Raw genomic sequence first — 23985 nt, forward strand, 5'->3', positions numbered from 1 at the left:
GTAACAGAAGCTGGAACGCATGCCTTGCTCCCGAGCTCCATTTTTGGCTGCAGCCCTCTGCCAGTGAAAACGGAGCTCAGGGGGGGCCACATGCTCCTTTTTCACTGGCAGAGGGCTGCAGGAGGCCATTGCAGCTGAAAACAGAGTCTGGGAGAGTCATGCATGGCCTTCCTAAGCTTCATTTTCACTGGCAGAGGCACCGTGGGCTGGTCCTTTGCTGTTTCCAGGGCGGTGTCGCGGGCCAGATCTAAGTACCCCGTGGGCCGGATCCGGCCATCAGGCTTTCAGTTTGACACCCCTGAGCTAGAACAATCTTGTCTGAATTATTTCAAAATACCTTAACTTTTTTTCCTACCTAGGAAAATATTCAGGACATTTGCATTCTGAAGTAGAAAACCCGAACTTCAGGATTCCACCACTTTAGGCTAACTTATATATACAAGCTGGCTTAAAACTGCATCTCTTTCCTCCAAAACCCTTTTGTGTGAACCTTATACTAAATTTCTAAAATAACCTACACTGTATAGACTGATTATGAATTTATCATTTGTCAGATCTTGGTGAATATTTAATATTGATTCCTCTAATTTTATCCACACAGCAAAATCTTTATGGGGCAGGTTGGACCGAAACAAAATTGTGCAAAGTCGTTTGAAGAGGTCCAGGGATCGACTTGAACCGGACTCTCCCAGATCCTAGGCCATGACTAAACCACCATGTTCTATGCTGGCTCTCAAAGTATGATTATAATTGGTCAGATTCCTAACAGCAAAGCTGAAAATTTAGGGAGCTACAGCTTGAGACATCCGGCGGGCAACAAGCTGGAGATTATGAATCTAAAGTCAGGGAGCATTTCCTCTGGAAGTGGAAGTAATGTGGGTGGGGAAACTTCCTCAAAATAAAAATTCAGGGTAAAGTGGAATTTATTTGAAAAAGAATTTTCCCTTCCCATGGATACAGCTCTCTTTCTTATATTAAGAATAGAGTAGCGAAAGAAAATCCCTAGGAATCACTAACGGATTAATTTCAAAATTAATGTGAGACGTCAACTGGTGCTCAGTGTTAAATCCTCATTTTCTTCCACTGTTGATGAGATGCATGATTGTTTGTTTTCCAAAATTATATTGCACTGAACAAGCTACACCCTTTTCCCCCCATCCCGTCTCCACCATTCAATTCAGAACATATTTTGTTCCCTATGTGAAGCTGCCCCTTTGTCTATGAAAGCACTTAAGCATCTGGTATGTGATAGTTGTGAAGAGCCACCTGACATTCACAAGGCATCGTGAAGGAATGTTTACATCATCAAGACCCCAAATGTGCCTTGAGATATCCGCAAAGTATTAATCAATGTCTTGTCGTGAGAAAACGGGTATCTTTCCTTTTAATCATTCATCTTTCCATGAGATAAAAAAGGCCATGTGGCATAATGTGGCTAGTAAATCATTTCCTGAGTTTCTGGAAAAAAAAAATTAAGACAAGCCGACTCCACTTTTAAAAGGTGGAGTCCTTAAACGCACTTCTTTTTTTTTCAGTGGCAGTCTTTGGTAGCGTCCATTTGTCTACAGGTATATATCCCCACAAGAGCAATTCTTTTCTATTTCATGCAGCAGAAAAATGAGACCTGATGGAGTCTTCTCGTAATTGCCGGTGCTTGCCGATGTTGTACTCTTCCAGCTGGTTTCTTCTTTCAATGGTTATTTTGTACTTTTTCCTGAGTGGCAGAAAGTAAGAATGATTCCTTCAGCGATTTGAGATAAGACAGAAAACTCCCACTGCAAAAAGACATCTGGGTTTGGCATAATCAGTTACGTTAACGAGTATCACTGCCAAAAGATTAAAGAGATGTGCCTGGCACCATTTTTGTCTCACGTACAAGTGTTCCAACATAACTCTGGAATGTCTTGAGCAATTTCAACCAAACTTGGTACACAGATGACTTACTCTCTGGAAACAAATATTGTGGGGGTAAGACACCCCTAAAACCCCTCAGGATGTGTGTTCTGTTACAATACAGGCAACAAATGGCTTCTACTGTACTGCCGTAAAATGGTTTCTACTGTGCAGCGCAATGGAGTTGCCATGGTAACAGCTTCACAGTACTCCACAAGGGGGCTCCTTTGGTAAGGGGGGAAATCCAACATTAGAAATTATGTTTGGTCTGGACATTTTCCCCTTATAAATACTGTATTTTTCGGAGTATAAGACGCACGAAGGTTTTGAAAAGGCAAATTAAAAATTTTTTTTTGTACTCTGTAAACCTCATTTCTGCCCTCCCCAGCTCCCAGGAGCTCTCTGAAAGCCTCCTAAAAGCTATGCAGGGCCATTTTGTTGAAGGGGGTGGGGTTTCGGGAGGCAAAAAATGCTGTATTCAGTGTATAAGACGCACCCAGATTTTCAGCCTCTTTTTTGAGGGAAAAAGGTGAGTCTTATACTCTGAAAAATATGGTAAATACCCGGACAATGCTGGGTTATCAGCTAGTTTACAAATATGAAACAAAATGACCCTAGAAACAAGAGGATTCTTTATATCCAGTGAGCATTAAAATTGTATCTGCATTAAAAGTCTAATCTGCGAATCAGTTAAATTTAAATTGTTTGTCCATTCTGTTAATTAAATCGATATACTGTGCAACCCTGTTTCTTGTTGCTGGTATTATCTTTACAGGAAGATCAAATGCTGAATGATGAAAATGGAATCACAAGATGGCCGTACTAAGAAAGAGGAGGGTCAGCAGAAGCAGAAAAATGCTTTTCAGAAAAAGAAACCCTACCATGGCAAACCTCTCATGAAACAAGAAAAAGGAGAACATTGTTTGCTAACTTGCTATAGAATGTTAATTATTTGCAGTGGGATGAAAAGTAGGGGAATAGAGAAGCTGGAAAGAAAGAAAGAATGGCCGGGAGATATTCTAAACAGAATATTGTAAGACTTTGTTGTCAATCTCACTTGTTTTAAGACAGTTTAATCATGATTTAAATATTTTCTGCACGTGTGAGCTGCATGTTGATGGAAAATTTATTTCTGCTAAGAACTGTGTTGTCCTTCAGCAGCATATGCCCCCCCCCTAATAAAAGGAGTAGAATTCTTAGATTTCCTGTGGACTGGAGTTATGATCCTTGCACTCAATCATTCAGTCCCTAGTCATCTCACAACAGGACTACTGTAATGCGCTGTATATAAGGATATCCTTGAAGAGCATTTGGAAGCTACACCTGATGCAGACTGCATCAGCATGGTTAGTTTCGGGGACCCCAAAGTACGGCCCCTGTAACACCACTCCTCCATTAGCTGCATTGGTTGCCACTCCAATTCAAGGTGTTGGTGATTAGCTTTAAAGCCCTTCATGGCATGAGTCCAGGGTAAGGGACCATCTGCTACTGGGATTGGCATGTACCACTCATGTCGGCAGAGGGGTCCAGAAGGAAGCCTTCTCTGCTGTTGCTCCAGCCCTCTGGAACATCTTGACCCCTGCCCCCTGATGTGAGGTTGGCCCCAACCAGGGATGAAATTCAGCAGGTTCTGGAGAACTGGTAATGGAAATTTTGAGTAGTTTGGAGAACTGGCAAATACCATCTCTGGCTGGCCCCAGAATGGGGTGGGAATGGGGATTTTGCAGTATCCTTCCCCAGCCATGCCCACCAAGCCATGCCCACAGAACCGGTAGTAAAAAAAAATGAATTTCACCACTGGCCCCATCCCTATCTTTTTGTAAGTGCCTAAACATCAGCTTGAGGCCCAGCGCAATGCCTACTTGTTCTAATGCACGATTGAGTAATAACAAATCCCACATCCCCCCCACGCTGGCCCTGCCCTCCCCATGTGTTTTTGATTTCAATGTTTATTTTAAACTACTTATGTTTTACTTTATAGGTAAACTACGGGGGCACAGTGGCTAGAGTGCAGTACTGCAGGATATTTCTGCTGCTTGCTGGCTGCCTGCAATTTGGCAGTTCAAATCTCAACAAGCTCAAGGTTGACTCAGTCTTCCATCTTTCCGAGGTGGGTAAAATGAGGACCCAGATTGTTGGGGGCAATAGGCTGACTCTGTGAACCGCTTAGATAGGGCTGTAAAGCACTATGAAGCAGTATAGAAGTCTAAGTGCTATTGCTATTGCTAATAATAAGCCACCCAAAGTTTTACTCAATGGTAAGATGGGTGGCAAATACATTTTATAAATAAATAAATACATTCATTCATTCATTCACTTTGAATGGCTATCCATCTCAAGCAAGTGACTCTGGCCAGCAAACAATCATTGAATTGGTTAAAATCTAATTGCAATCACAACCCAAAAAGAAGAATTAAACGCATATAGCAACAGAGAATTATTATAGTCCATAAATGTTAGCATAACCAGGAAATGGGGCTCTTCATATATTCAGAATTTGAAGCCCGTACATCAGATCTTCTAGAAACTTCCAAAAGGCCAACTGAATTGGAGCCATCCTAACCTCTGGAGGGAGAATGTTCAAGAGAACAGGCACTATGGCAGAGAAGGCATTCCTCTTGGTCCCCTTCAGTGGCCATTTCTTGGGTGATGGGGCCTTCAACAGGTGTCCAATCTGCCTGATTAAATTGGACAGGTAAAAACAACTGGAAGATGGTACCCGGTCCCAAGCCTTGAATGGCTTTAAAAGTGACAGCCAGCATCTTGGCTGCCATATTGATTTCACTTCTACCGTGTTTCCCCAAAAATAAGACAGCATGTCTTATTTTCTTTTGACCTCCGAAATAAGCACTTGGTTTTATTTTCGGGGAGGTCTTATTATTTTTGAGGTGCAGGAGGTGGTGAGCATGGTCACCTCATGGCTGCTGCTGTGTTGCAATATTCTCAAGGGAGGGCTTATTTTAGCACATGCGCTCAAAAGCCCAATTGGGCTTATTATCTGAAGAGGTCTTATTTTGGAGGAAACAGAGTAGTTTCCAACAGCTGAGGGGGTCTTTTAACAAGGCTGACTTTGAATAGATGTCTTTGTAATTACCACGCCTTTTCAGAGAGTGTTCGGATCAATTCATGAACCTTCTCTATCTGATGGAATCCAACCTGCCAGACTGCAGACTTTCTCCTATTGCTTTCCTTGGGAGGAGAAATGAGACAGTCATTCAAAGATGCTAGTTGTTAAAATTAAACTCACCTGAAAATGTAGAAGGCCATCAACAATCCTGCGCCTAGCAAGGCCCCTACAACTATTCCAGTAACTGCTGATTCCCCTATGCCACCTGCTTGAAAAACAAACAGAAATCAACCAAAGGAACCCCTTAATAACAAAATCTTGCAGAATGATTGAATTACAGATTCAATCTGTAATTCGATGTACAGATTTGTTTGAAGATTAGGTTTTAGTGAGGTTAAAATGTTAGCAAAAATCTCAGCAAGTATATTACCAAAATGTTGGAAATGTGAAATAGCACATGGAACATATTATCATATATGGTGGATGTGTGAGGAAGCTAAAAAGTATTGGAGAAAGATTAAAAATTGGTTAGAATTGATAACAGGAGTCAAAATTGATTGGAAACCAGAAGTGTTTTTATTAGGAATAATGACAACCAAATATAAAAAAGAAATCCAGTATTTAATTCTACACATAATTATGGCGGCGAGGATTGCCTTCGCTCAGAAATGGAAAAATAAATTGATACCAAGCGAAGACAAAATAAGCTTATGGACTGTGCCGAAATGGACAAATTAGCAAAGGAAATTCAGGAAAAAGAAGAGACAGAATATTATCAGATATGGAAAAAATGGTATAGGTGGTTGGAGGAAAGAAACAAGGGTCAATGTTTTCGAGGATTTTCACGGGTGTAGGTATGCTGGTCTTGTTGTATTCGGGTCTTTTCCCGTGTGTATGTATATATATGTATATATGTATATGTGTGTGTGTGTGTGTGTGTGTGTGTGTGTATGTATGTATGTATGTATATGTATGTGTGTGTGTGTATGTGTGTGTGTGTGTATATTTCGCGGGTGTTAGTATGTAGGTCTCTAGTTGTTCGGGTTTTCTCGGAAACACCAAACCTGAAGTAGTCTGAAGCAGCCTGAAGATGACGAATGAGACTTCGTCGAAACGTCGCCAAGGAAGGTCACTCTTCCACTCTCTGTCATTAGGCTCGTCACAAGAGTCCATCCAGACAGAAACCCAATATTTTTACTGTTGCCTTTGTTATATTTGTGTTATTATTTGTGCTGATAAATAAATAAAGGAAGACTAGTATAGATCTATTTCAAGCTATTTAGCTCTCATCAGCTAGCCATATCCTTACTGGGATTCGAACCTGTGCTCTATTGCCTCCCCAGGCAGGGAGTTAACCATTTGAGCTACAGAGAACGACTCCAGAGAACTGTCTGGATGGACTCTTGTGACAAGCCTAATGACAGAGAGTGGAAGTGTGACCTTCCTCCCACACTTGGGCATACCAGGGGTTGTGACTTTAAGTATATACCTCCCACCCTGGCTGGCTGATAAAAGGAGTCGTTCTCTGTAGCTCAAATGGTTAACTCCCTGCCTGGGGAGGCAATAGAGCACAGGTTCGAATCCCAGTAAGGATATGGCTAGCTGATGAGAGCTAAATAGCTTGAAATAGATCTATACTAGTCTTCCTTTATTTATTTATCAGCACAAATAATAACACACACATATATATATATATATATATATGTATGTATGTATGTATGTATGTATGTATGTATGTATGTATGTATGTATATATATATATAGGGAGGGAGGGAGGGAGGGAGGGAGGGAGGGAGGGAGAGAGAGAGAGAGAGAGAGAGAGAGAGAGAGAGAGAGAGAGAGGGAGATTAAACTTATTAGAGGTAATCACCCAATAGATAGATAAGTAAAATAAGAGGGTTAAAAATGGTGAAAATCAAACGAAATATATTAGAAGGGGAAATAATATAAGGAGAATTGTACCGATTTGAAACTGCTATAAGAAAGAACAGGAAGTTCCAGTGTATTGTGTAAATGTAGTTTATGTCTAAGTTTAGTTTTTGTGTATTTTGTATATTTAAAAATAATAAAATAAAATAAAATAAATAAATGTTTTTTTCCCTTTGGCTTCTTCTTTTATGAATTATGTTTATTTTGGATCCATTGTTGACATGCAATCACCTTCCCAAATCACTGAAACTCCCTGACCGCTCTATTTTAACATAAGCATATTTCCTATTCTGAAATATATAGATTTATAAGTCTTGGTGAATTGTTTTAGGATAATTTGCGACATTTTTTTATATCCACAGAATACCCTCTTGTGCAGTTCCACTAGCTCACACATATACCTATTAAACAGTTAGCCTACCTAAATTTATGAACCCCGTGTTTCCCCGAAAATACGACCTACCCCAAAAGTAACTCCTAACTTGATTTTTACATGTGCACCCAACATAAGCCCTACCCACAAAATAAGCCCTATGTCAGGCCTGCATTTATATTCCTTTTAGAATTTTGGCCTGCCACACTTTCTCTTATTTCTTTATGCTGTTTCTTTAAGTATAGTCAATGGGAGGGGGGATCAGAGGAGTAGGATTTTGGAATGTGTTGTTTTTCATTCTTTGCTAGAAGCCAAGGTCATCCTTTGTTCTCCGCACCAATACACCTGACCGGAAGAAGCTGGGCATGGACGCCAGCGTGGAAGAAGGAGATTGGACCATGTGATGGATTGTGGGTGTGGGGACAAGATCATGAACTTTTAACTGGGTGGGATTCTGATGTAACTTCCAGAGTTGGGATCCCCACAGCTATGTGCCAGCATGCCTGCTTTATTAAATTGGAACTTTAAGCATAGATTCTGATTTGATTCTACATGGTATTTGGAACGCTTACACCCTAATTATGACCCTGCCCACTCCATGTGGGTAAAAATTAAGCTATGGTTGGGATGTAGGGGTGGAGCTGCCTTACTACCTACCGTTGGATAGTTGCAGCCAGGCCTCGCGCATCCTGACACCTGCCTTGCCGGCCCATTTCTTCTGCAGCTGGCAAGGCTTTCCTCGGGGTCTCTGAAGATCGATCTGGAGCTGAAGGCCTGCAGAGGCCTTCAGGAAAATCTTGCCGGCCTTGCAGAAGAAGTTCCTGAAGGCCTCTGACAGCAAAAAGGAGACCCAGGGTGCGGGCGGGGGCGACGTGTGCAAGTGAGGTGAGTCAGTGGACCAAATCACCCCCTCCCAAAAATAAGACATGATGCTTTTCTTTGGTGGAAAAAATATAAGACAGGGTCTTGTTTTCAGGGAAACACAGGTAGTAGGTCATCCCTTTAGAGAGATCTTCTCTTAATCCTGCTATTCCCATCAGAAAGGAAGAGTTTGCTTGTCTAAAATGATAAAAGGCAGTTCTATCACTTTAGCTCTATTCAGCTGCCCTCTGCTAGCTATGCCTGAGTAAACACAGCCTTAAGCAGATAAGATCCACTTCTGCCTGATGAACTCAGGACTTGACTAGACTCAGATCAGGAATAGTCCACGCCTGGACTCTGTCTGGTTGTTCTAAAGCACAACTTGCATTATTTTTCATGGTCTGACCTCCAGTTATTGGAATATCAGTGGAGAAAAAACTACTAATATTCCTAACTGGTCATTTGCCTTCTACACATTTTGTTTCATGATACAGAGGTAAAAGGAGAGATTATCAGATTAGTTTTAAAACTCATACATTAACCTCACTTAACTTACATGATTTGCAGGCTGGATTGCTCGTGTGCTCCAATCCTCGGCTATCATCTGTTTTCAGTTTTTGCTCCCAGAGGTAATTTGCACTTGGAATTATTTCAAGTCGTCCCTGTTTTCCATAATAGTTTCCAATTACCTGTATATAAAAATAATATTGCAAAATGAAAACAATGTCCTGCTAGGTAGAGAACAGTATCTCTCTCTCTCGCTTCTGTCTGTCTGTCTGTCTGTTCTATCTATCTATCTATCTATCTATCTATCTATCTATCTATCTATCTATCTATCTATCTATCTATCTATCTATCTCTCTCTCTCTCTCTCTCTCTCTCTCTCTCTCTCTCTCTCTCTCTCTCTCTCTCTCTCTCTCTCTATCTATCTATCTATCTATCTATCTATCTATCTATCTATCTAATCTCTCCATCCATCCATCCATCCATCCATACCATTGCATATTTGAGATTTGAGAAGTTTATTTATATGCCGCCCTTTTCCCTGGGGGGACTCAGGGCGGCTTACAACTCAAAAAAGGGGGGGGGAACAAACATTTAACACATAGGACAATACGTCATTAAAAAACACAACATTCATACCATTCGGGTGGGTTACAGTCTTTAGCCCCAGGCCTGACGGGATAGCCAGATTTTGAGGGCTGTGCGGAAGGTCTGGAGGGTGGTGAGGGTACGAATCTTCACGGGGAGATCGTTCCATAGGGTCGGAGCTGCCACCAAGAAGGCTCTCCTCTGCGTGGTTGCCAGTCAACATTGACCGGCAGATAGAACTCGGAGGAGGCCTAATCGATGGGATCTAATTGGTCGAGTGGAGGTGATTGGCAGTAGGCGGTCTCTCAAGTACCCAGATCCACTACCATGAAGGGCTTTATGGGTGACAAGTAGCACCTTGAACCTTCTACATCAGAAGTCTAGTCAAGACCATTAAGGATTCCAAGATTTACTGACTGAGGACAGAGTTGGTAAACCATGGAAATTCTCTTCGCTCTATCTTATAACGGGAAAAATAACTTCAAGAAAACTGAAAGTCTACTGAGCTTCTGAAAGAACTTAATAATGGTAAAAATAATAACAGCAGCAACAACAATTCTAGCTTGTTCCAAAACTTCTAAGATTTGTTTGGTAAAAAAACCAAGTTGCTGAAATTATACAAGCCTTGAGAATAAATGACATTTACAACCCATCTGTGTTTGTGGTTCCACATACAAAGTAGCTTCCTGCAGCTATAACAGAGGAACTATTCAGGGTGTTATGACAATCTGGGACATTTTGGCTTTTTGTGTATAGTTGTCAAGATTTTCTATTATGTGCCTTGGTTATTTTACTTTTTTAATTTTACAAGAAGCCAGAGTAACCTTGTTGTAAACACCAAGTGATCAGATAAAGGCCTAAGTTCCTTTGGCATTGTTCCACTTAGGAAATAAACTTTTCATGAGTGATGAGAAGGAATCTCCCAAGTAAATAAACACTGCCACTAGCATCATCAAAAAGAGAGGAACATTGTAAATCAGGGCTGGGGCAAACATAGTAAAATGAATTATGTCAGCTCAAAAGGAAAAGTAATCAGAATCTGAAAAGAGAGATGTTTGTACAGGCAAACAAGAAGTTAACAAATGATTGTTTCTGCCAGAGAGGAGAGCTGAACAGGAACATGTGCAGAGAATGAAATCAATATAATCTTTTTGTTCATGGATATTTTGTTTCTAATCTTTGGCTTAAGATGCTGAATCCGTTGGTCTTTCCTCAGATGACCTCTGGACTTTTTATTACCTTTATAGTTTCTCTTCTGAGATCTTCCATTTCAATGTTTATATTACTCCATTGTTTTGTTAACATTTCTCAATCAACTTGATGGAAAAGGTTTGCTTACTCGACAAAGCAGAGGCAAAATTCTCTTAAATTTGGGGCAGGATTTGGATTGTGTTAGCAATTAAGGGTATCTGTCTTTCACTCGTCAAACCTGTCTCCCCAGTGCAAACTTCCCGTTTTCCAGTGAAACTCTGGAGAAAGAATCAGTGAAGGAACTCTTATCTGGGATTTCTTTTAATCAGGAAGTGTGGGCAGCCAGGAAGGCTGGCATGTGATAGAAAAATAGCATAACATAGCACAGCGGTCCTTAACTTTTCCAGCTTGGCAGACTGGCGCAGCACTGGGTGGTGTGTGGAAGTGACAGGCGTACATGCACAGCTCCATTTGTGCGAGCAGCACACTTGTGCGCCCTCCAGTTGCAGGTGAGCGGAGGGTGCTTGAGTTCATGTGTGAAGCTCTACTACAAGTGGCAGGCCCTTGGGCTTGCACTCGAAACTCCACTCACGCAAGGACAGGGTTTGAGCAGAGGGCGCTTGTGTTGGTGCACAAAGCTCCATTTGCATGAATGGAGCTTTGTGTGTGAGCGTGAGCACATTCCATTTGCTCGAGTGGAGCTTCACATACACACACTTGCCCATTTCTCCCACGGCTTGGTTTCCAAAGGCCACAGCCCACTATGAGATTGAGGACCGATGATATAGCACTCCTGTCAGAAGCAGCAAGGGACTTCTGGGTTGAAAGGATTAGCTGGTGACATCACCGTTGCCTGGGAGATGCCCAGTTGGGGTCTCCTTTCATGTCCCCAGCTGGACATGAAGTTGGAGCGAAGGACAGGAGTTCAATCCTGCCCCATGGCAGTACTTGGGTCTCGAATGCAGCTTGCTAATTTCCAACCTAACGTCCTAACCACAAAGCCACTGTGCTCCTTCAGGATCTTGATAACGAGATGTAAAAACAAAAACCTTTTCTGCAGAAAATTATTCATGGCATGGGTCCAGGAAATCTGTGGAACCATCTTGGCCCAGGGGATTGGCCCATCCCACTTGTTCTGGCAGAAAGGGCCTACCTCACAGCCCACCTACTGCATAACTCATCAGTCAAGGAATTTTGACTAGCAGGATCTAGAGAAGAGCCTTTCCTGGCATGGCACTCACACTCTGGAACAGGGGTGTCAAACTCGAGGCCTGCGGGTCAGATGCATCACACACTGGCAACGTCCATGCTCAGTTTAGCGAAGGGGGAAAAGTCATGATACGTCACGTGATGATGCCGTGATGATGCCAGTTTGACACCCCTGCTCTGGAATTTCTTGTCACTGGAGGTGAGTTTTGCCCTCACCCTTCTGGCCTTTGGGAAGAGCCTTAAAGCCTGTCTCTGCTGGTTGATGTGGGGCCCTGATGAAGACGCTGTAGACTAGAGATGGTTGGTGCAGGGGTAGAGAAGGCACCATTTAATCCAGGGGTAGTCAACCTTTTTATACCTACCGCCCACCTTTGTATTTCTGGTTGTATTAAAATTTTCTAACCGCCCACCGGTTCCACAATAATGGTGATTTATAAAGTAGGGAAGTAACTTTACTTTATAAAATTTATAAAGCAGAGTTACAGCAAACCCCTACCGCCCACCATGAAAGCTGGAACGCCCACTAGTGTGTGGTAGGGACCAGGTTGACTACCACTGATTTAATCTTTTGCATTTTTAATCTGTTTTTATTTTTATAATGGCTTTTCTATCTCTATTTTTGTGATATTACAAGCTGCCCTAAACAGCGAGGTGGGTGGTATGTAACAAACACACAAACAAACATTCAGAGGCTCAGAGGGTAAATTTTCAGTATATGGCTTCAAACCTCAAAATATCACAAATGCAGTCAAAACGGTTATATGAATAAGATAATAGCACAAAGAGGCTCGTCCATGCCAAATCAAACCAATTCACTGAATTTGCAGTCCAATAAGGTGACATAACAATGATTTCCCCAATTTTAACATTTTGAGCAGCAGATTACAATCAACCAAAAGTAATGACTTCCGTTGTGTTAATAGGGGCCATTTCCCCAATAGAAGCTCAACAGAATGGCATCTTTTCTAGATTCCTAGACTCTTGACAGTTTGGTTGTAATGATGCTTGTGTCATGAACCCAGAGAAGCACTTACTTCCCCTCTCTGAGAGTCCTGCAGCCCCGATTAAAGAAACTGTTTCCCCATTATGTTGAAAACAGGAAATAGTTACGGTACCTGATTTGTTCTAATTTGCCAGGCTCTATAACTGCAGATTTTTTTTTGTTTCAAAGCCTACTTAGTAAACTAACAGGAAACAGGAATCTGCATTTGACTTTAGGTAGACCTCAAATACTAAGGGTATGAAACAGTGGTGGGATTCAGCCAGTTTGCACCTATTTGGGAGAACCGGTTGTTAACTTTGTGAGCAGTCCGGAGAACCGGTTGTTGGAAGAAATCTCCTTTTGTTTTTTTTCCTACTTTACAGGCCTAATCCTGTAAGGAAGGCAGGAAGGAAACATTCTGGTGCTGTTTCTAGCCTAATCTTTATTGCCCTCCTTACAGAAACTGCCTCTCTAGTTAACTCTAATTACATTGTAACAGCTAAGGTGAAGTGCCCGTCGACCTGAGTGACATTGAGTTGGCCACACCCAAACAGTCACATGACCACCGAGCCTCGCCTACCCAGCTGGTCATTAGGGCAGAGAACCGGTTGTTAAATTATTTGAATCCCATCACTGGTATGAAAGGAGAAACAGATTGGAATAGTATTGAAAAGAATCTTGCAAGCACAACACCCCTCCGGAGGTGGTATTCAGCCATTTTACCCGAACCGGTAGTGGAAATTGCAGGTGGGCCTTCCCACCTGCCCTGCATCTATGCCGTCCTACTTAGGTATGTTTTCAAGCCAAAGCATATGCGCCGAAGGCTGAACACATACGTGGACTCACATTTGCAAACTGGTAGGGAAAGTAAGTGAATATCACCCCTGCATCTCTCTCAGGTGGCCTTCCACCTTCTGAGGAAATAACGGCAGCATAATAGCGTTTACCACCTTATTAACCAAACTGCATGCACTGCTGAACCACTCTTACTATTCAGGAGCTTCTCCTAAAGCTGACCATTAGTCAATTGATTCTAATCTTTCCCTTTAGGGGGGGAGGAGAGGAACTTGTTATAATTTAAATTATAGCTTGATTGCTCATTACTTGCAAGCAGCGGTGGGTTTCATATTTTATAGCAATAGCAATAGCAGTTAGACTTATATACCGCTTCATAGGGCTTTCAGCCCTCTCTAAGCGGTTTACAGAGTCAGCATATTGCCCCCAACAATCCGGGTCCTCATTTTACCCACCTCGGAAGGATGGAAGGCTGAGTCAACCCTGAGCCGGTGAGATTTGAACAGCCGAACTGCAGAACTACAGTCAGCTGAAGTAGCCTGCAGTGCTGCATTTAACCACTGCGCCATCTCGGCTCGGAATTTTGTTACCACTAGTTCACCGCGTGTGCGCCTGGCTTCCGCACATGCACTTTGCTCGCGCATGCCTTCCGCGCATGTGCTCAGCCTCAAAAACGTGCCGAAATAGTACGGCATAGAGCCGGGGCGGGTGCACCCCACCTGGGTGAACCGGTCCGAACTGGCTGAATACCACCTCTGCTTGCAAGAGGCTGCAAGGGTAATTCAAAGCATGGGGAAGTGAGCAGATTGCCTTCTATATTTCTCTTCATCAAAATACGGTTCTTAGGGTCATATCTGGGATATCCAGATAGCTAATTAGTATGGTTAGTTTGGTGTCTATGTTTTAAAATGTGTCTTGTGGTTATGCCAACCTATTCTCTCTAACCTTTTCAAGGGGCCAGTGAGTTACAGTATATGAACTCTTCATACCAATAGTCCTTGACTCATGACTGCAATTGGTACAGGAATTTCGGTTGTAAGTTGAAACAGTCATTAAGTCCAGGCATGCACCCAATTTTATGAGTGTTTTTACAACAGTTGTAAAACAAATCACAGTTATAACTTCAAACCCATTCTAACAAATGGACATTTATTTGCTAGAAACTCATGTGTTTGTGGGATGCTGCTACCAGTTTGGTCTAGTGGTTAAGGCATCAGGCCAGAAACCAGGGGACTATAAGTTCAAATCCTGCCGTAGCCATGAAAGCCAGCTGGGTGATACTGAGCTAATCACTCTCTCTCTCTCAGCCCAACCCACTTCACAGGGTTGTTGTTGTGGGGAAAATAGGACGAGGAAAGAGTACTGGATATGCTCACTCACTGCAGGAACATGGTGGCTCAGTGGCTAAGATGCTGAACTTGTCAATCAATAGCAATAGCAATAGCAGTAGACTTATATACCGCTTCATAGGCCTTTCAGGCCTCTCTAAGCGGTTTACAGAGAGTCAGCATATTGCCCCCAACAACAATCTGGGTCCTCATTTTACCCACCTCGGAAGGATGGAAGGCTGAGTCAACCCTGAGCCGGTGAGATTTGAACCGCTGACCTGCTGATCTAGCAGTAGCCTGCAGTGCTGCTTTTAACCACTGCGCCACCTTGGCTCAATCAGAAAGGTCGACAGTTCGAATCCCTAGCACCATGTAGCAGAGTGAGCTCCCGTTACTTGTCCCAGCTTCTGCGAACCTAGCAGTTCGAAACCATATAAAAATGCAAGTAGAAAAATAGGAACCACCTTTGGTGGGAAGATAACAGTGTTCTGTGCGCCTTCGGCGTTTAGTCATGCCAGCCACATGACCACAGAGATGTCTTTGGACATCTCTGAAGGCTTTGAAAGGGAGATGAGCACTGCCCCCTAGAGTCGGGAACGACTAACACATATGTGCGAGGGGAACCTTTACCTATGCTCACTGCCTTGAGTTTTTTTGTAAAAATAATTAAGGTGGGATACAAACAAACAAACAAACAAACAAATAAATAAATAAATATGAGCCAATTACCAAATACCAGAAATGTGGTTATGTGCACTTTAGCTTTTTCACTTTCTATTATTTTGTCTATTTTGTGGTTCCACCAATTTCTGCTTGCAGGCAAGTGGTTTTGTTTGAATTATGCTTAATTTAATTGTAATTTTGGTTATGCTGGATAATAGCTAAATAAATCCACTCCCTTAATCTTTCTCGGGTTCATAATTGCTGCCCTTAATTTTCTTTCTAAATTCCTAGCAGATTTCAGTTGCAAATCCAAATATTAAATTGAAGCACCTTTGGGATTACATGATTAGAGTATTGGACTTGGTGTAGGAAAGCAATAGTTCAAATTCCTGTTCAGTAGGGAGAATGATTGTTATGCCTAAAATTTCTGGAACCTAAATGCCATTCAAAGATTTAATGAAACAGGACAAGTATAATTTTCAATCCAATTTATAATTTAGAACATCTTTCCTGATGTTGATGGATTCCAGAGCATTGATGGATTCCGGGCGGTACAGCCCGGTACGGGCGTACCGGTGGCAGCTGGGAGCAGTGGTGTTTCGATGGCCCATCCGCCTGTCCGTGTTCCTTAGCTCTTTTTGAGGGAAACGGGCCAACTGCGCCTGCGCGATCTCGCCAAGTAGCTGGGGCGTCGCAGGGCAGTGGCATGCGCAGGCACACATGCCCAAGGTGGATGTCCGGCCCCATCGCAGCGTACCGGTGCAATGGGATCTGGAGCCCACCACTGCTCCCAGGGGTGGGTTTCTCGCCCCGTTCCAATCGGTTCGGTTGGAACGGGGCCGGCGGCGTCCACGTGCACGCGCGCAGTGCATGCATGCGTACTAGCGTCTGTGCGATGCTCCAGCTGCTCCTGGAGGATCGCACAGGCGCTGTATGCGTCCTGCGCATGTGTGGAAGCGCAGAACTTGTCAAAACCGGGTAAGGAACGCGGGCGGGCAGGTGGGCCCTTCGCCGTTCCCGGAAGTTACTTACTTCCGGGTTCGCCGACCAACCGGTTCGCGGGGACCACCGCGAACCGGTTGAAACCCACCCGACTGCTCCAGAGGTGTTGGTCTTCAGCTCCCAAGCCTGAGCATCTTGCTATCCATGCGAAGAGCTCATTCCATGTACCCAGAGGAGAATAAACATAGTCAAAGCTGATTTGGAAACAATTTACTCACCTGCTGTGTTCCAGTTTCAGGATCAGTCATGGCAACCACAGAAAAATCCCCAAACCTTTCTCCAGAGGCATCAATAGATACTGGCCCTGCAATGCCTGAAGAAATATGTGTATTATGTGCTGATGTATAATTTAAATTGAAAACATCGAATGTTTCCAAGAAAAATAAAATAAAGAGGGCAGAATTTTTACAGACTGATATAGTAAGGAATCCTAGCAGCCTTCTGGCTGGCATTCCAAGCGACTGCAATTGTCTCTACATTCCTAGAATATGTAACATTTCCTTCTCAAGAGGATAAATTATTTCGGCTTATTAGTAGAAATGAAAGTAACCAAGTCTTATTCGACACTCCCTAACAGAAACCGGCTTCTTTGCTCTTAAAACCCTTGCCCTGGGTTAAAAGAAGCAAGAACTATGCTCCAAAGCACCTGAGGGCAGGACAAGAAGCAATGGGTGGAAACTAATCAAGGAGAGAAGCAACCTAGAACTAAGGAGACATTTCCTGACAGTTAGAACAATTAATCAGTGGAACAACTTGCCTCCAGAAGTTGGGAATGCTCCAACACTGGAAGTCTTTAAGAAAATGTTGGATAACCATTTATCCGAAGTGATGTAGGGTTTCCTGCCTAAGCAGGGGGTTGGACTAGAAGACCTTCAATGTCCCTTCCAACTCTGATATTCTAAGAAGTAAATGGCTTTGAATAGCTTACATATAGGGATCATATTGGAAACTAAACGTACTTGTCCAATGTTGGAATTCTTTGTTGTCTTCCTAACCATTTTTTTTAAAAAAAAACCTCTATTAAAGTTTCAACAAAATTATGTTGGAAATTAATTTACAATGAGAAATCTTGCTCAGAAAAAAACCCATTTCTCACAGGATGCTCATTGTTGCTTACTTGAAGTCAAATGAATTTTAAGGATCCCTATATGTAGAACTAGAGAGCCAATTTGGGATAATAGTTAAGGAACCCAGCTGGAAACCAGGGACCCAGGAGTTCTAGTCCCATCTTAAATATGGAACCAGCACACACTCTCAGCCCTAGGATGGAGGCAATGGCAAAACATTTCTGAAAAATGTTGCTAAGAAAATTCCAGGGACTAATCCAGCCAGTCACCAGGAATTTACACTGATTTACAGACACATGTTTAAAAAATCTATAGAAATAACAGGGAATATTCCTTTCTCTCTTCTTTCCTTCCATAGACTCTATCAAGGAGTAGGTAAAGACATAGCAAATATCCAGAAACACTTGACTAAACAGTTCCCTGTTTCTCCCACAACCTAATCTTCTACACTAGTTGTATTAGTACCACTGGTAGTATCCCTAACTGATTCCTAAAGTAGTGTATATGATAGTGAGGTGTCCCTCTATTGCAGTTTTCAGTGAAACCAACGGATCTGCTGTATGCTATAATCTTTGTGATGTGAGGCACTGAATTAGTTGAATTTGTTTACAGAGAAAAATACATGCAAGTTTTTGGCTTGACTTGTAACCTGATATTTTCCAGATATCATCATATGAAAATGCCTCTTAATTCCTTGCTGGGGATTATGAGAATTGTAGTTCCAAGCATATCCAGAATGTGCCAGAATGAGGGGTGTTGAATTAAAGATTTAGAAGGGATATTTTCTTTCCCCTTCCAGATAAAAGACAGACAGATTAGTCTATGCCAAACTTCTATGTGCTTAATTGTATATACATTGTGCTCTGCTTTGCATGTAAAAAAGAAAATTCCTTTTCATGGACCATTTCTCCCAAAATACATACTTCTTTGCATAACTTGGGTTCCAAAAAGCCCATTATCCAATTTTGAGCAGTCTACATAATTGCTCATCCAGGAAATGTGGAATAGGAAGTTCATTTCAAAATGCATACCAGATGAAATGATATTTCACTGCAATTCTACTGTCAGTCTGATATTTCCCTTCTCCTAAAGCATTTCCTTTAATGCTCTCTTCCTAAAGAAAAAGTAACAGCAGCTGAGAAAATGGCTGATGATGTTTTTCAAAGCCATTCCAGTTTCTGAACTCATTGTTGAGTTCTTATCTAAAGGAAACATTTCCGTTTTTTTAAGTACTTCCACAGAAAAGTTTGGTAATTTTGCCCAGTACATATTGACGGGTGAATTTGACAAGGGCTGCTGGTCTTACCAGGAATGTCCTGCTTATTTTATAAAGTTTAGCTCTGTGTGGATGTCCGTATTAAGGTTTGTGTACATTTATATATTATAAGGCTTGTAGGACTTAAAGGGGTTGTTTTAATAATCAGGCAAAACACTAGAAATGAAAAAAAAATGGAAGCCTTACTTTCCAAATGCAAAATGAAGTTTTTGAAATCTAATACAAAAAAATGTAACATTACAACTAAACAGGTAAATCACATCTGAGCCAGGGGTGAAATTCAGCAGGTTCTGGAAACCGGTAGCAGAAATCTTGAGTAGTTTGGAGAACCAGCAAATGCCACCTCTGGCTGGCCCCAGAGTGGGGGTGGGAATGGAGATTTTGCAGTATCCTTCCCCTGCAATGGGGTTGGAATGAAGATTTTGCAATATCCTTCCGCTGCCACGCCCACCAGGCCACGCCCACAGAACCAGCAAGGAAAAAAAAAATGAATTTCACCACTGATCTGAGCCTTTTTTAAATCAAACTTAGCTTTTAAGATTAAAAAACTAAATTATAAAAGGAACTAATGTAATGAGATGAGCAAATAAACAAACAGGAAAATAGCTGACAAACAGGCAAAACTTGAAAAGGGGAATCAAGAGTTGCTAAATAACTGTATTAAGGATGTATTGTTGCTTGCTACTGATATTGGTGCTGCTATTAACATGGATACAACGGAGCTAAGCAATCCATATTTAAAAGCTGCACTGTCTATGCAGCTCTCTATATATTCTGATTAAATAATATTATCCAGTCGCTTTATTTTTGGTAGACTATACAATTATATACAGGAGACAGCATTTCAGGCAGAACAGTGGGGGCAAAAGGCAGAAGTAAAGGTTATTTAAATCAGTACTTTTCCAACCTGGCAACTTGCAGATGTGTGAACTTCAACATCCAGAATTCCCCCAGCCAGCATGAAGTCATTTTCAAGTTGCCAAGTTTGAAAAACATTTCAGAGATCCTTATGCTTTATTCTTTAAAGTGCTCCATTTTAACTCTCTCAGGGTTCTGGTTGTTTCCATGGCCAATTCAAAGGGTTGGTTTCAATCTGTGTAACCCTACAGAGTGTTTTCTTCTCACAGAAACTTCCTTCCATAGAAACCGATTGTTGTCTTAAGGTTATCTAGAATTTTTCCTCTGATAACCACTTCAGTCTGACCTCTTTTGTTCTCTCTTTAAGCCCCGTGACTTGGTGGGTACTTGAAGCTTCTGAACTGATTGTTTAAACTCTTGTGCTGGTCCTGTACTTTATGGGGCCAGCATAAGATTTTGCATGACACAAATGTTTCAAAAATGGCTAACAAAACCAATCAATCAACCAACCAATCACAAAATCTTCTTTCACAATATTAGCAGAAACAATTGGCTTTTCATTTCAATTATATAGAAGGCTTGATCAACAAAACCCAGGAATCTTAATCTCTACTATGAAGAAACAAGGATAAAAAGGGGCAGCTTTTACTAAAACAAAACTATTTATCTAAAAAAAGCATGGGATATGTGACTGGATGTACCTTCGTATGTCCTGTTCCATGTCTGATGAACAATCTTATCCCCATCTTTCTTTGTGAAGCCATTCTTCAGAACTTCCCGTAAAGCGAGAACATAGAGAACTAAAGCATCATGGAAACCTTCAACAAACATGTTCACCTAAAAGCAGAACAACATTTCATCGGTGATTTGGCCCGTAAGTTCAGCAAAACCATCATTTTATGCATCTTCACAGACATCCCTAGAAGGAGCAAGTGAGGAAATGATAATATGCATGTTATGAGATCAGCCCGAAATGACACGACTTGTGTACCTGATAAGATATCCCCAAATTTGCATGATGGCATTATTTATTTATTTGCTCGTCCATTTCAATTTATAAGCTGCCCAACTCCAGTGGATGCTGGGTGGTACCCACAGGTCAAAAAGACATAAAAGCAGCTAAAAATATTAAATCAACAGCAGCCTGGACTAAAATGTTCTTAAAACAAAATCCAAAAACAAAAAACAAAATAAGACCCATTAAACAAATAACAGACATGAACCCCCAAGCACAGATCCAAAGATAGGTTTTCTAAGCTTTTTGGACCACTTTCAGAGGCTGGGGCCCACAACAGAGGATACATACTTCCTAGGCCCCACAAGATGGCAAGACTAAATTGAGGAGTCCTGGAGCCCAACAACTCTGCTGGAACATATGGGACAGACAGACATGACTGGAGGCAGATGGTCTCTCAGGTAGCTTATGAGCCACGGTGGCTCAGTGGTTAGAGTGCAGTACTGCAGGCTACTTCTGCTGACTGCCTGCAATTTGGCAGTTCAAATCTCCCTGGCTTAAGGTTGAGTCAGACTTCCATCCTTCTAAGGTGGATAAAATAAGGACGCAAATTGTTGGGGGCAATATGCTGACTCTGTAAACTGCTTAGAGAGGGCTGTAAAAGCATTGTGAGGTGGTATATAAGTCTAAGTGCTACTGCTCTTATGTGGCATTATGAAGAACATACCAGTATTTTGATTATCATTGTGGCTTGTTACAGAAGCTGCCACACACAGTGGTTAATAAATCCAGAACAAACGTTGGGCTAAATTATACAAGTACCTTTTAGAAAACAGTAAAACACAACTGGATTGTCTTTTTCTTAGCGGAAATATATGTGTAAGTGTGTGTATATATACAGGGCGGGGCATAACCTTTTCCTAGGGGGTCACAGCAACACTTGTAATAACAACACAAATAATTCATACACCATTCGAAAGCCCATCAAAAACTGAGTTTATTGACACGATTTAATAGTCAGTATGACCACCATTAGCCCTTCGAACAGCATTCAAACGAGGTGGATAAGAACACAACAAATCTTCAAACAATTCCGTTCGATTTTCCAGATTTTTCAACACAGTTTCCAAATTCATTCTCAAAGTTTCAACCGAAACAAATTTAACATTTAATAGCTCATTCAATTCAGTTTTTTATGGGCTTTAAAATGAGGTGTTGCGGAAGTTGTAAACTGCTGTCGATCTTGCTGTGACCCCCTAGGAAAAGGTTATGCTCCGCCCTGAAAATCGAACGGAATTGTTTGAAGATTTGTTGTGTTCTTATCCACCTCGTTTGAATGCTGTTCGAAGGGCTAATGGTGGTCATACTGACTATTAAATCGTGTCAATAAACTCAGTTTTTGATGGGCTTTCGAATGGTGTATGAATTATTTGTGTTGTTATTACAAGTGTTGCTGTGACCCCCTAGGAAAAGGTTATGCCCCGCCCTGTATATATACACATGTACATACACACATATATACACACACATATATATATACATACATACATATACACACACACAAACACATACACACACACACACACACACACACACACACACACACACACACACACACACACACACACACACATATATATATATATATATATATATATATATATATATATATATATATATATTGTTTACATATAGATATATTAAATACAGTGTAATTGTCCTGGCATTCCATTTGACATGAAACAAAAGTAAAAACAAATAACACATATACTATTTTAAACAGTGCTAGTGCTGTACATTTATTTTTGACCATCATATTCTAGAATGTCAACTTATCTATCATCCTAATAGCTACATTCTAATACATACATAGTATCTCTTCCCATGTCCACCTAACCTGATTCTTTCCGCATTCCAACTTCTATCTCATGTTTCTAACCATTGATAGAATCTATTCCATGTAGCATAGTATTCTGTATCTCCTTTATCTTTTAGTTTTAGCGTTAGTCTATCCATTTCCACTCAGACTAGGGGAACATATATTTCTGCCAGCAGAGTCATACAAAATAGGACAACCTGAGAGGTTTCTTTTCTCTTTTTGTATAATAATTACTCTATATATACTGTATATACATAATCCACCAACTCACTGTATCCCTTTTCCTGTTGAGGATATGAGAAAGTGCTATCCAAATTCATCGTCATTGCCCACGACTCAGGAATAACAAACATTTATTAAACTGCTTTAAACAGTTTTATCATGTAGGAAGTTAAAACCCATCCCTCTGCTAGAAAAATGAAATATCCTGGGAAATATTAAGAAGGCAGAATATTATATTTCCCTGGATCAGAAATGGAGAAACATGATTTTAGGCAGGAAACAGACTCACTTTTAATAGCCCCCACTTTTCTTAATGGGCTATTGAAAGGCCCAAACCAGTCTATTCTACATAACAAAAAGTTCCCCATTCAGCTCTAGGTTGATGGGATTAAGGCATGATAGTATTAGCCCTTTACCCATCTCACCGCAGGGCACCTGGGAAGAAGCAATGCTCAACCAAACTTGGACTCAAAGCACAACCTAAAGAGTTGTCCCTGCATGGCCCCATGGGAGTCTGACAACCAATCAGAATACATTTCTTACACAGGAACAGGAAACAGAGAGTATAAAGCCAGGAATTTTCAGCCCTTCTTTCTCTTTTCTTCTTCACCCAACATCTGGAAGGATGTGATCCCCCTTTTCTGTTCAGGACCTCAAGCCATGTGGTCCTGTCCATCATTAAACCATCTCTCCAAGCAGCCTCTATGTTTCCAGTGTCTTTTTGCACACTTGGAGCTGAACCCAGAAGGCATTTCTTCCAACAATCATAAACAGAACAGAAACTCTTAGGCAAGAGGGGAGAAGAGAAGTGTTTTTATCCCCTGAGTTGTGTTGGCTGCCCCTAGTTCTCTACCCTCCTACAGATGCTAGAAACCTATTCTTGGCAGGACTTTGAACGGTAGAACAATTCCATCCTGTAGCTTATTTTCTAAAGATTGCCCTGTATGCGCGCATGTATCTCCACATTTTTGTGGCTCTTTCAGTCAATGGCATGAGCTAAATGAAATGTGCAATACAAGTGCAAAAAAAAAAAAGCGTATAAATAGCCTTGTGTTTTCGAGAAATCCCGGCAATGCTGTGCTACAAGGAATCCAGCTGTGTAGCTGTTCTCCCTTCGTAGCAATGCTTGCTTGTCCTGTTTGCTGGCCATCTGTAGATTCAGAGAGAATGGGAGCAGCTAGTTTCAATGAATGGGCCTGTCTTCTATGCCAAACTGGTGGGGTACCCTTTTCACTTCCGCTTGCTTTTTTTTTTTTTTTACAGAATTCTTTTCTGTCCCTCTTTTCAAATCTACGTACATTTTGGAGCAACCCCAACAGAAAGAGAAAGTAGCATAAAAAGAA

General features: G+C 41.5%; 1 protein-coding gene across 2 annotated transcripts in view; it reads right to left on the reverse strand.

Moving 5' to 3' along the window:
• Positions 1 to 905: 905 nt before the first annotated feature.
• The window catches only part of NPR3 (natriuretic peptide receptor 3), a 78274-nt gene continuing 55194 nt past the window's right edge, over positions 906 to 23985 (reverse strand). Inside the window, exons 4-8 of one of the 2 annotated variants that reach the window (XM_087715388.1) lie at positions 20288 to 20423; positions 16604 to 16698; positions 8680 to 8812; positions 5141 to 5225; positions 906 to 1714 (exon numbers count right to left, since the gene is read on the reverse strand). In XM_087715388.1, the coding sequence (XP_087571514.1) occupies positions 1603 to 1714; positions 5141 to 5225; positions 8680 to 8812; positions 16604 to 16698; positions 20288 to 20423 (561 nt within the window). In that variant the 3' untranslated portion in view covers positions 906 to 1602. Of the gene's footprint in view, positions 1715 to 5140; positions 5229 to 8679; positions 8813 to 16603; positions 16699 to 20287; positions 20424 to 23985 lie in introns of both variants that reach the window. The other variant, XM_087715386.1, reaches the window with a different exon arrangement.

The sequence above is a fragment of the Thamnophis sirtalis genome, unplaced genomic scaffold (genome assembly GCF_051295495.1).
Source record: "Thamnophis sirtalis isolate CommonGarterSnake01/CBP01778 unplaced genomic scaffold, rThaSir2_p1.2 scaffold_5, whole genome shotgun sequence".
In the NCBI taxonomy this organism is placed as follows: Eukaryota; Metazoa; Chordata; class Lepidosauria; order Squamata; family Natricidae; genus Thamnophis; species Thamnophis sirtalis.